The 12,777-nt window shown below is 42.5% G+C and overlaps 1 protein-coding gene across 1 annotated transcript in view; it reads left to right on the top strand.

The window, feature by feature from the left end:
- celf2 (cugbp, Elav-like family member 2) overlaps window positions 1-12,777 on the top strand; it is a 156,288-nt gene that overhangs the window by 19,726 nt on the left and 123,785 nt on the right. The window contains exon 2 of the mRNA XM_028420431.1: window positions 12,087-12,122. Coding sequence (XP_028276232.1) covers window positions 12,087-12,122 — 36 coding nt within the window. The remainder of the gene's footprint in view (window positions 1-12,086; window positions 12,123-12,777) is intronic.

Below are 12,777 nucleotides of genomic sequence, written 5' to 3'. Positions count from 1 at the left end.
TCACACTCTGGGTTTCGGGTATGGGGGTCCGATGGCTTGTTTACTGAGATGTGACTGGAGGTGTCATGCTGAATAAGCCCACCTCACCTCCTCTCACGTTCCTTAAAAGCCCTGCTCCGTGCTGCCAGGAAACCTCCCCACGGGTGTGAGGGGTCGGTGGCTTGTGCCAGGTGGGATGTGGCTAATGACCATCTCAGTGCCACAGTCGATTTTGGGTGGTGGGTTTAGCGTATGTGCAGCCCTAGCTGCATACATAGGAGTGCTTGTCAGTGTGTGTGTGTGTGTATACTCATTCTCTCAGCCAACCAATTATTGTCCTGAGGAGCCAGCAGCTGCCGCCACCATCGTCTTCTCTTCCACTGCCATCACTCTTCCTCCTCCTCCTTCATCCCTCCTCTGCGTTGACAGGGGGAGAGTCAGAAGGGAGTCTCAGCCCCAGGTCCTGCTCCCTTGGGGAGTCATTACACCACTGTGGGACAATGTCACACACATAAATGCACCAAGCAACACACAACTTCTGTCTCTTTCTATCTGTCTCCATGCCACTACACCCTTCAATTAAGCCCGTGGCTTTCACTTTGGGCACTTGATGCATGTTCACATTAACACACACACACACACATATGTGCACACTCATTCTAATCCTAATGTTCCCTCTACATTTTTCATTACCCTCTTCCCAGATGGTACCTGGTCCACTGGGTTTTGTGTATAATAGAGCCTTTCAGATAGATGCAGAGTGTATGAAACTCACATGTTATCCTTTGTCATCTTGAAATATTGTGAGATTATCCATGTGTGGTTGGTGGTAGAAGTGTGTGTGTGAGTGTGTTTGTGTTGCCACCTAGGTGCCGTCCCTCCACTGTGCACCACTATCTATCCTTCACCACTCTTTCTTTATCTGAGACTGTAATACAAACCAGATTGGCCTTATCTCGGTTCTCTCACCACACACACTCCTGATTCTCAGTTTTGCTTGCTTCTACATGTAAACACACACATACACGCACACTATCAGTCTCCATCTGAGAGTGGATATGCCAGCTATTTCACTTAACCATGCAGGGTAAGAATGCTAGCAGTTGGGGGAAAAAAGGAATTTGGAAGAGCTGTGGAATATTTCACTTCAACCATGAATGCTGTGTATAGATAAGAGCGCCTGACTTGGAGTGTGTAACTATTTGTACATACGTGCTCACACGTGTGTGTCAGTCTTGTAAAGATTTACCTCCGACACACTCGTTAATCACAGAATTCATTAGTCACAGAGTCTCTAATTGTTTACTTCCCCTGCGGCAGTACTACACAAGGTTGCCGGCCCTCCCTGTTACAATTTTGGAAGAACATAATGGTAAATTAATTTTCCTGGTAGCTCCGATTCGATTAGTCATTTCTGAGTACACTCTATTAGCTGGGAAATTGTGCATTTGGAAGTCGGAATAGAGAGTCTGGGTTTGATCGCGTTGCCTACCTGGAAAAAAGACAAAGTAGCAGAAACAGAAAGAGACGTGTCGAGGAAGAGAGATGAAGTAATGAGCCTGAGGGATGAGTTGGAAGAGAAACACTCTGGTCTGCTTAGAGTGGCTCTAATGTAGACTGAAGCACAGTGAGACACAATGGTAAGACAAATTTGTCCTTTAATAAAAACACAATCTACTAATAAAATCAAATTGATTCACTAATTGGTGGCTACATTGCAAGTGAATCAACTAAAACAAGACAAATACAAACAAATGAGCCTCCAGAGCACATTTACGGATTTTATTATTTCTTTGTCCATAGCTGTTCTGAATGCTGCTTCAACTGAAGCTCCTCAGCTGGGCTGCTGGGAGTCAAAGAACACTACAGTCACCAGTTTCTGCATAAATGCTTCAATTACTGCTGTTGTATATATAATAAATACCAACTACCAACTGACCCAACTACTGAAACAATGAGTGATGGGGCTTGTTTGGCACATTGGTATCTGTCTTTTGTCCATTTTAAAGAAGCTCCTTCTGTGCCTTCCTGAGATAAAGTTTGAGTCCAAAATATGTGTTGTGAAACCACAGGATTCCACGATCCTTCACTTTTAAACCATGTCTTATCAAATTTGTGTTTAGATATTGATTGTGTGAAGTCACAGTGACCTTTGACTACCTAAACTAAATCAGTTCATTGGAACAGTTACATCAAATTTGAAGAAATTGCTTTTACAAGAAAGTAGGATGAACCAATTTGTTTACCAGAAATGGATTCAACTGACCTTTTAGAATATAAACTGCACATAGGTGCCTATTTCAGTGTAAAAAGCTAGAAATTAAAATATTTTCATGCTGCTGTGAATATCCAGGAAGCCCTGTTCTGATTATTAGTAGGTCAAATGTCCTGGCGGCTTAAAGCAAGCCTGAAAAGAACACATTTGGACGTCAAGGTTCTTTTAAGTTTAAAATAACCCAGTTTCAGTGTGAAGTCAGTGCTTTCACTAAAATACTGTTCAAACAACCAGTTCAGCTCTGTTTTAAAGTAGACCTTCTGACATAGTTGAATTCAAAAAGAGTCTTTTAAACAGACTCGTTGGTGCGGCAGCCTTCTCCCCGACTGCCTCTATCACTGATTCAACATGCTGATTCAGCCAAATGACTGCTGATACCGGCCAACTGCTCCTGGGCTCGCTGGATAAACGACAGGTGATGTCGTTTGCCGTCCTGCCAGCTGAAAATGAGGCCTTTATGTTCTAGTTTTGTGCTCCAGAAACCGGAGTGTGAACTAGTTTGTGAAACCGGTCGACTAATTATCTTTAGAGTGGCCTGACTGGAGACAGTGTGTCTAGTCTCTTCTGTGCACCACTTTTTATGGACATGCATGCTTGTCAGCTGCATAAACATGTACAGTATGTGACTGCTGTGTTATGTGGCCTGAGCTGCATATGGATGAGCTAATGCGGGGTAATCTGTGCTTCAAGGCGCACGTGCACTCGAACACACACACACACGCAAGCACGTCCGCGCTGAAATACAGATACAATAGAGCATATCACAAGTGAACTTACTGAAACTATGCATTATAGATCAACACACACTGTCTGTTTCTTTCTCTCTCACACATACATTTGTTCTCATTTCAATGAATCTCCACGCACACTCACATGCCACATCACAAATGATGGGATTTAAACATCAACAGTATGAAATATTCATGTGTCAGTGCCAGCCGCTCGAGCAGAACTAACACCAAGGGGGATTTGCCTTCAGATCTGAGGATACTACTGCATTCATCCCTCTCTCTCCCTTTTTCTCTTAACTCTCTCTCTCTCTCTCCCTCTCCCTGTTGTGTTGCAGCATTCTGCACAGTTGTCACGGTTGTTGTATACCAGTGTGTTTCTGAGTATTGTTCTGGTTTTCTGTGATATCGCCTTTCCACTCTCAAGTGTTTTCATGTCAGCAACTTGGAGGGAGGGGCAAAATGACACACAGGTGTTCACCTGCCTTACTCTTAGCTCAACATGTGAAGAGGGTGGGTTTTTATTTTTGAATTATGATAATATTTATCCTTTTGAAGTTACACACCGGGCTGATTGATGCGATGAGTAACCTGGAAAAAGTGCATTTTAGAAGCACCTTAGTGTTACTTTTCTGTCACACTAATGTGCAGCTCTTGCTCACAAGCATCTTTATTTTATCAGTACAGTTTACAATTTCCACTCAGTCCCAGCAATACATGTTAAAAACAAACAAACAAACAAACAATTAACTGTGAGTCCCTCTGCCTCAGAATGTGCACACTGGGAAAACAGCCGTGCAACACATGCAGGAATTTGGGCCACTGTACAGTAAGTCTTTGGAGAGTTTCATTAGAAATCCATTTTGTGGCATGTGTTTTAGCACATGTGTTATAGCAATAGAGCCACATGGGTCATTTATAACTAGGAAGTAAAAATAGCAATGAAAGACAACAGGAAATGACCCGTTTACTCTCACAGCCCTGTGAATTTCTGTGAAAACTACATTTTGGAACAGTGTGCTGCACAGTGAGCAGTGATGCTGCAGTGTAAACCAATGAAAAGTTAAAGTGAAACTTTAATAAGGTTTAAAAGTTGCAGAGTAAAAAAAATAAAAAATAAATCTGAGGTGTAACAGAAAAGTTTGCAGGAGTCTTAGCTCGGTGAAAGCAGAGTGTGATGGAGGACACCGAGATACAAAGACTGCCAATGGGGGGGGACTTGGAGAGTCAGATAAGGGTCCAGTGGTCATCGTTCCTCTTGAGATTCATCCCTTTTTCCATTTAAAAGATGTGATTACACCGCAACAATGCACGCACACGCTTTTACGCACGCTCTGCCGGCAGTGGTGATCCAATTTAGGAGGGTAGAAGGGTGGGATAAGGAGATAGCGGGAGCAAAGAGGGGAGCGGAGGGGTGGAAGGCAGCCATGTAAGAGAGGCAATAAGGGAAAAGGAGGAGAGAGCGTTCCCTCTTTCGTTTGTCATTCTGTCTGCACCGTATGCAGATGAGGAGCTAATATGATATCTCTGCTGAGCTGATGGATGTTTAAAATGATATGGCAACCCTGAGCAGCCTCGACGCATGCTGCCTGCCAGGGATGGAGTGTGTGTGTGTGTGTGCGTGTGTGTGCGTGCTTGGGAATGTGATCGTTTGTGTGTGTTTATATCATTGTAGAAATGCTCTCAAACCTCCATTAATTATGTTGCACATTAAAGTGGATATAATCAATACAGTATATCAAATGACTGTGAAGACGATATGAAAGGGTTTACTAGAGAAATATCATCAGATCTGCAGTTTCACTCGGCCTTATCAAACTTTGTAGCAGCTTTTATTACTTTGTTTAGCTGTTTAGTCCATAAATTAGAATCTGATGAGAATAAGAGAAACCAGAAACTTAAATTTGATCACTGTTACTTGCAGTGCTACCGAATAAAAACAACTAAAGTCTTCTGACATGTTGGTAGTTCCCCCAAATCATCACAATCCAGTCTTCAAGCTAAGTGCCTGTGGCCAAACATCGAACCAATCAGTGCCCTTGGTGTCAACAACAGAAGTGGCCTGTTTGGCTGACAGATGTTTTGTCCTGTGTGGTTAGCATTTAGCTGCACATGTAAACATGTAGAACTTTTTCTTATAAGACAAGCCCAGTGTGTACAGATCAATATTCAATCAAACTCCATAATACTCAGAGTAAGAATCAATGATAGTCTCTGGCCAATATTAGCTTTTTTAAAAAAGAAGATGATAGTTTTAAATCAGTAAGTGCATTAGAGTTTGTCTCTGTGTGTGTGTTTCATATTGTCATGGTGGAAATGAGAAGTGGGGGTGGCAGTGAAAGCAGGAGGAGAGGGGGGGGGGGGGCAGCACTGATTGGATTCTCCACAGACTTTATTAGTTAAAACAAAGCCAGTTGTCCATTTGGGCTCTTTCACAGCCTAATTGATATTGATTTACTGATTTGCTCAGGGGTGATTTAAAAACATGTACGCCATTATTGTCAAAGCAGCTTTTCCTCTTCTCTCTGTCACTCTCTGTCTCTCAGAAAGCATCCAAACTTTTTCTCTTCAAATCACCCCTAACAACCGTCTCCACCCACTTTTTTTTTATCGGCGTCATATTATTTTATGACATAATTGAGAAAAATGGAGGAAAAGGATTCTCCTTTCTACCTAATTTCCCTCTATGATTCTGGCTTATCGGTGCAACTAATTAGCCTGGGTTATCTTTTCATTGTGGACCCAATATGCAGCTATTGTAGCACTGATAGATGATCACTGTCCCCATAATGATAGTTATCATAAATGGTTAGTGGTTGGCTAAGTGAAGCATTGAGATCAATGGCAGTGGTGTTAGTGTTAGAATGAAGGAGGCCTTTTATCATGTTGATGGATGGCAGGCCTGTCTTTAATGTGACATGTTATGATCATATCAATTTGTCCTCGGTTCTCATCGACATCACTTTATTGCCTCTGCGTCTCTCACAGTCCATCACCCCGCACTGTAAATTCAGACCCGAAATGGGAGCATGCCACAACGCTCCATAAACCAACCATTTCTCTTCCTCTACTACTCTCCTTTTACCTCCATTCTTCTGTCTGGCGTCTGCTCTCTCCCTCCCCTGTTCTGTTTTGATACCTCTGTCTTCCTCTGTTTACTGTCTTCTTCCTCTCAATCCTTGACAGACATCAGCAGACAACCTGAACGAAAGAGTGAAGGAATCAGACTGGGATTAAAATGTAATATCAGACTATTAAAGAGATTAGTGTTTGACATTTCACCGTCTGAGCCACCTTCCAATCTGATGAACTGGCATTCATGATATTGATTTATTTCCCGGCTTCTTTTATCGCTCCACATTCACATGGACAGCAATAGATCTGATATGGTGGCCTTTTATGAGGAACCTTGTCACTGCGGCCCGTGGCGCTAAGTAGCAGCCAACACACTGCCAGGAACGATTGTTTAGGGAAGTGAAGTTTATTCATCAAATCCGTAGTTTTGAAAGAGCAGCAACAAGAGGGCGGATAAGGACGTGACTGAGTTCCGCTTCTCAAGAGGACAAAAACAAGGTCCTGGTATTGAACCTGTTAATGAAAGCTTCAGACGGAACAGTGTGTCCACAAAAGAGCCTTAATTATTTTCAATTATGAAAAACCATCATTTCAGGTCAATTATGTTGCACATCCGTCAAGGCTAACAAGGTAGCCAGACATGGTTGAAGTCCCCGATTAGTCTCTCTATCATTTTTACCTCTGCTATAATTTATATATAACATATATTCCCCCTGTAACTACTGTTAGTCACTTTATTTATACAGTCTGTTTACATTGTCCATGGACGTTTTGGAGAGTCATAACATTTATGGCATGGTAACTTGTACATACTTTTGTATGTAACGTTAAGCTGATCACTTAAATTGTCCCAAATAAAGATTTCTGAATCTTCATCGGAACACGGGGAGACCTTACGATTGCAATGCACCACGTTTTTTGTAGGTTAAAACCATCAGAACTGACATGATACTTGATGGAGTCTCTCTAAACTATTTTTGATGCCCACAAGGGGGAGCATGGCTGCATTAACACAGGCCACAAGGTTAAGAGACAATACTAAGTAGCCTTGTCAGGAGAAAGGATACAAACAGTGGTTCATGTTCTGAGTGAAAGTTGTTACCATGGAAACAAGAAAAAGGGTGGAGACGCTTGTTGGAGATTGGTTTGTAATTCTTGTCATAAAAACATAATCCAACATGGCAGACAAACCCCAGACTTCTGGTTAAAGGCACCTTGCACTGTTAAAAGTGGCCCAAAAAAATCTAATGTGAAACTCTTCATTTTAAATGTAAAACAGTCATTATGTTAAAAATATTCTTCAGCCACTCCTCACATATAATTTCACCGCCTATCCCGTCTCCTTCGAACCCTTGTGCTCCTTCCATGTTCGCTTTGCACCATCTTATCATCCAGCCACCTGGTAATGGCCTCGCTCTCTGCTCTGCACACACCGGCACTGTATCCGTCGCTCCAATCACAACCTTAATGCATCTCAATTTAACCACTGTTGTAACACACATGCACCCCCATTCTCTCTCACTGATGCACATACAGCACACTCACAGAGTGTGTTCTGTTGTGAGCAGTGACAGGTCGGGGAGGGTGGCATCAGTAATGTGTGACGCATGCCTCCATAACACAAGCTTCATTTGCATGTGTGAGGAGGTCTGGGCTAATGGAGCTGATCTCTTGTGCTGTTATTAAATGGGGAGAAGGGGAGGTGTTTATGTGTGTATATGGGGGGGGGGGGGGTTATTAAAAAGGAGGAGTGAAACACAAAAAGAGGGGAGGTCTTCTCTCTTTCCCCTGAAGAATGATGGATGATTCAGGAATCTCTCCTTCACTGACTTTAGGTCGTTGTACATTGTGCAGCGGACTCACAGAAACATGTGTGTGTTTAGCCTGCACACCCTTTGAATATCACGAGGTAAATGAGGCCTAACACACTACTGCCATTTCTCCCTTTGTTCACCTTTTACCACTCAGGTCGTTTCTCTCACTGCATTTAAATGTCCTCAATATGTCACACATGCATGCATGAGCGCATGCATCCCTGATAATGCACTCGTTCGCATGCACACACACACACACAGCCTAAATAAGGTCTGCTGGGGAGATTGTTTCAGAGTCGTTTTAAATAGCACATACACACACATGCGTGGTTTTACTGCGGCATGTTACAGGGTAATGGCCTTTTCCAGTATCATGCTTGTTGCATGTAATACCAGCCTATAAAATAATAGTTGTTACTACAATAAACTTATATAGTCATCCTGATGCCTTATGTTTTTATCATCATATGCAATGCAGAATTAGCAACGCTAACGTGAAACCCTGTGTTTTATAACTTGACCTCTGGTCAGCTTGACTTCATATCAGTCCCAGTTTACAGTAAAATACTGTGATGAAATATCCATAGCCGCTCCTGCTGCGCGTTTTCCATCCACATGCTCACAACATCTGCACAGTTTTGCCAGAATATGGCTGAATGCACTGCTTGTTGTGGTGTGGTCAGAAGCACCAGCCAAAACTATGATTTGCTTGGAACATACTGAGGGTACAGACAGACAGCAGAGAGGCGGATCAGGAGCAGGAGCAGGTCACTTTTTCTGCTGTTAAGGTCCATTAACTTCCAAGTGTCACCTTTGAAGCCTTCAGTTTTGGGTGTAATATTCCTTGATGAACTGTCTTTGATCCAAACACATATGAATAGATCTGAGTCAGTGCTTTTATTAACCGTTGAGTCATCTTTTCCAATAAACCTTGAATGCAGCATCCCTCAGAGGATGATTAATGAAATGGCAGCTCGTCAGTGTCGTCCAATCCTCCTCTCCCTTCAGCGCTTTGGCATGGCTGCCTGTTAGACTCATCATCCAATGGGAGAGCTTCTGGAGGCGGGCCAGCAGCTTGCATCTGACATCATCTTAAGATCTGGCAGAATGACTCTTACTGTCTCTCTCACACACACACCTGTGATGGAGATAAGATAAAGACGAGGAAGCAAGTGGGAAGGTGTGAAAGTCAAGTGTGCGAATGTGTTTATCGGTGGTTAAAGATGTGTTTTGATTGGCCGGGGAAATCGTGGGCGCAGTTTGTGAGGCGGGTTATGTGTACATGTGAAAATGCAGGATGGCAGGTGAGAAGGAGAGAAGAAGCGTTAAAGACAGAAAGTGTTAGAATGACACAGATGGGCTGCTGAGAGGAGGAGAATGCACAGCGGAAAAACAAGAGCCGAGACCCTCTCTGGGCTTTGAGAAGAATCTTGTATCAAATTGATTTAGTCTTGCAATAATTAATCAAACATCCAATCAGCACAAAAGTAGATGACAACAAATGCAATAGTAGATTAATAATTTATCAAGCAGAAATGTGAAAGATTATCTTGTTCAAGCTTCTTAAATGTGTGGATTACCAGATTTTCTCAATTAAAGATCTTTGTATTTAGTTTTTTGACTCATGAAAATACGCTTTTGCTTTTTTTGTGAATTTTAAAAGAGTAAAGATTCTCAATTAAATTAAGAAGATTAACAAATCATTAAGAGATTAAACCCGCAGTGCACAGTTTAAGGCCTGCGGGTCAAATGTAGCCCACTGGCCCATTTTATTAGGCCCACTGTGGCATTTTAAGGGCTAATTATTCTGAATAAAAGGAAGACAACCTTTAAAACAATAACATCATTAAAAAAAGCACTTTGTCTCATGTGCAGTGAGAGTGCTTCCATCCATCCATCCATCTTCCAGTGAAACTTTAAGCATGGCATGCTGATTCCTTGTTGCTGTTCCAAGATTTCTTTGATAACAGACCTGTTGCATAAGAGTTTAATGTGGCATCACATTCATGTCACTTCTGATATTCCTCTTTGTGTGTCTTTAGGTGTGTGTTCATGAGTTGTGGGAATGCTCACTGCTGTGACAGCTGCCTCATAGTGTGTGTGTGTGTGTTGTGTCAGTTCTTCTGTTAATCACAATGTCTCCAAACATGCCCACAGTGCCGGCCGTGTCCCGCCACCTGCTCTGTCTTTGCACCGTCGCCCGAGGAGCCCCTTTCAGCTTCGTTTTACATCTCTGCCAGGCCCGCAGCGGGCGTGAGGGGCCGGCAGGAGTTTGCGCGTGGGCTGACACACAAGGCCAAAGAGCTGTCTGTCATTAAGCATAAGTCTGGCCCGTTTCCACCTGGACACTGTTTTCGCCATCTGTTTCCATCCCATTGATCAAGTCTGACCCAAATCTTACTGGCTGGACTTACGGAGATCGACTCGGGGCGACTGATGCTCCAAAAAAATCAGACCTGAAAGCTTTTTGTTGTTGCTTTCAGCAAAATCATCTTCTGCGTTTGAAGAGAGGTGTTTGTTTTAGAAGTAGCTCTGCTTTGAGTAAGTGGAAAATGTTTATGGCATAAAAGGGCTCCATGTGTGAAGATAAGCTCTGCGGTGATTGAGAGGTTTTTCAAGTAGTAATCTGACATTACAGCTACTTCGGTGAAGATTTTCAGTTTTTACAATGAAGGATAACAGGTTTTGATGTTGACCCATCTTAGCTCAGTCTCCTCCCTGTGTGCCAGAAGAAGCCATGCTAATGTAACACTGAACACAGAGATTACATTTCAGCACAACTTAGACCTTGAAGTTAACATTAAAAATAAAAAGATATATTTCCTTCATTTTTTAACCCAGTTCCACTTTGTTTTGGGGACTTTGTCTCTATCAGAAGCTTGCCTAGTTGCGTGACTGTGCCTTTAGTGTCATCATACTCTGTTTTAAACTCATGTAATTAAGTTTTATTAGAATCTTTATAATTGCCTTCTTCTGTAATATTGAAACTATAAAGAACCATACAGTGGTAATGTGTGAGTTAATAAGTAACAAGCACTGTGGAGTGTATAGTGTTTTGAGTGTATAGATGAATATGGATTTGTAGTGTGTAAACCTGTGAGTGCGAACAGTGTGTGATGTTCCATTTACCCTTTTTCATAATTCATGGAATTGGGAAAATGGACTGAAGTGGAGGTAGCTATCCTCTGGGTGTGTGTGTGTGTGTGTGTGTGTGTGTGTTGTAGGCTGTAACAGGCTGAGCATTCTGTGGAGATGAAACAGACAAGAGTGTGTCTTTGAAATGCAAAGAGTAGTGATAGCGGTGATTGGCCACTGTGTTGAGGAGGAGCTAAGAGTTTTTCTCAGCATTTCATCATAATGCTCTCTCTCTCTCTCTCATACACACACTTAACACCCCTCACACACACACACACACACACACACACACTTCTTATTAATAATAGCATTGTTAATGCATTATTATTTTATTTACCTCTGTGGCATGGCAGACAGCTAATTTGGTGCAGGTTTGAGCTCTGGAGGGTTGCGCGTGTGTCTTTTTGTGTGTGTCTGCATTTCACAGAGAGTGATGCTGGCTCGCACACACACACACTCACACTCAGTGTCTAGTCCTGGGGCCTGGGGACCAATTTATTTACATGCAGTGGAAGAGGAACAGAGAATTGGAGGAAGAGATAAAACAAAAAGAGAAGGAGAGAGAAAGAGGAAACAGCTGAGAATTACAGAGAAAACCCAGTGGAACATGCAAGTTTCTCTGCTGCTCTCAAGGACGGACATGACCAATTCACTGTTTAGGGGTGTGTGTGTGTGTGTTTGCAAACTTAACACAACTAAATGATTACTTCTAATATGATGCTATCATAGCCCTGAAATAAAATGGATAATATTTGTACTCAGGTGAGAATAGTCCCTCAGCAGCTATAACCCCCAGAACAACAGGCTACATTTAGCTTCTTTTAGTTTTAGGAATGATCTGTAAACTGTTCTTTTCACACCCACTCCTTCTGCTTGGTGTGAATAGCTTTATGCACCTTTACACACCTTTTTGGGCGCTTGTGTCTGCCATACTACTCCTGTGTGCAAATAGCCACTCTGGCTAATGCATGGTAAAATATGGGTCAAAAAGAGACAGCTGTGCTTTGAATTGTCTGATTGGTTTCATTTTTCTGCTAATATTCAGATCTTTAAAGAACCTGTGTTCTTCTTGTCTTGCAGGCAGGACGCCAGTGACCTCTCTGGACCGATACAAAGGTAGCGTAATCTATTTTTTTTCCCCTCTCATTCCTTTCTTTCCCTTTGGCCTCATCTGCAATGAAGCATGCGGGCTCCAGGCTTCAGGCCAAACGCAGACTACATCAACACTAGAGTGGTGTTGATGTAAGGGAGAGGAGAAGAGGAGGGAGGGGGTCCTGTAGACGGACAGGAGGAAGATGAGACGAGGTTGTGAATAGAGAGCCAGAGAAAAAGAGAGGGAGAAACAAGGGGAAATTGGAAAGAAGAGATGTGACGCGCTTCAGATCTATGGCTGAGGAGGGTCATTAAACTAAAGCCTTCGGCGACAGAGTGACACATCAAGCAAAGGGGAGGGGAGGAGACATGGTTTAAATAAGGGCTAATCTTAAAATAGCTGCACCTATTTCTCATCTGAGGCATAGTTAACAGGAATAGGATGAATGTTCTGCCCCGAAAACCATCAGCGCCGTCCGCTAATTTACATGGATGGAGGAGTACAATCAACTCCTCATTGATCCATATAAACTCATGAAGATCTGTAATGCACCTTTGATGCCTTATGATCTGAATTATAATCACAGACAATGCCTAATATGAACTAAAACTGTTAATGACCATCTATCTAACAAACTTTTTAATAACACAACGTCTTATAGGATCCATAATGCACCAG

The sequence above is a fragment of the Parambassis ranga genome, chromosome 2, assembly GCF_900634625.1.
Source record: "Parambassis ranga chromosome 2, fParRan2.1, whole genome shotgun sequence".
Lineage (NCBI taxonomy): Eukaryota > Metazoa > Chordata > Actinopteri > Ambassidae > Parambassis > Parambassis ranga.
This window is presented reverse-complemented; position numbering and strand designations above follow the sequence as displayed.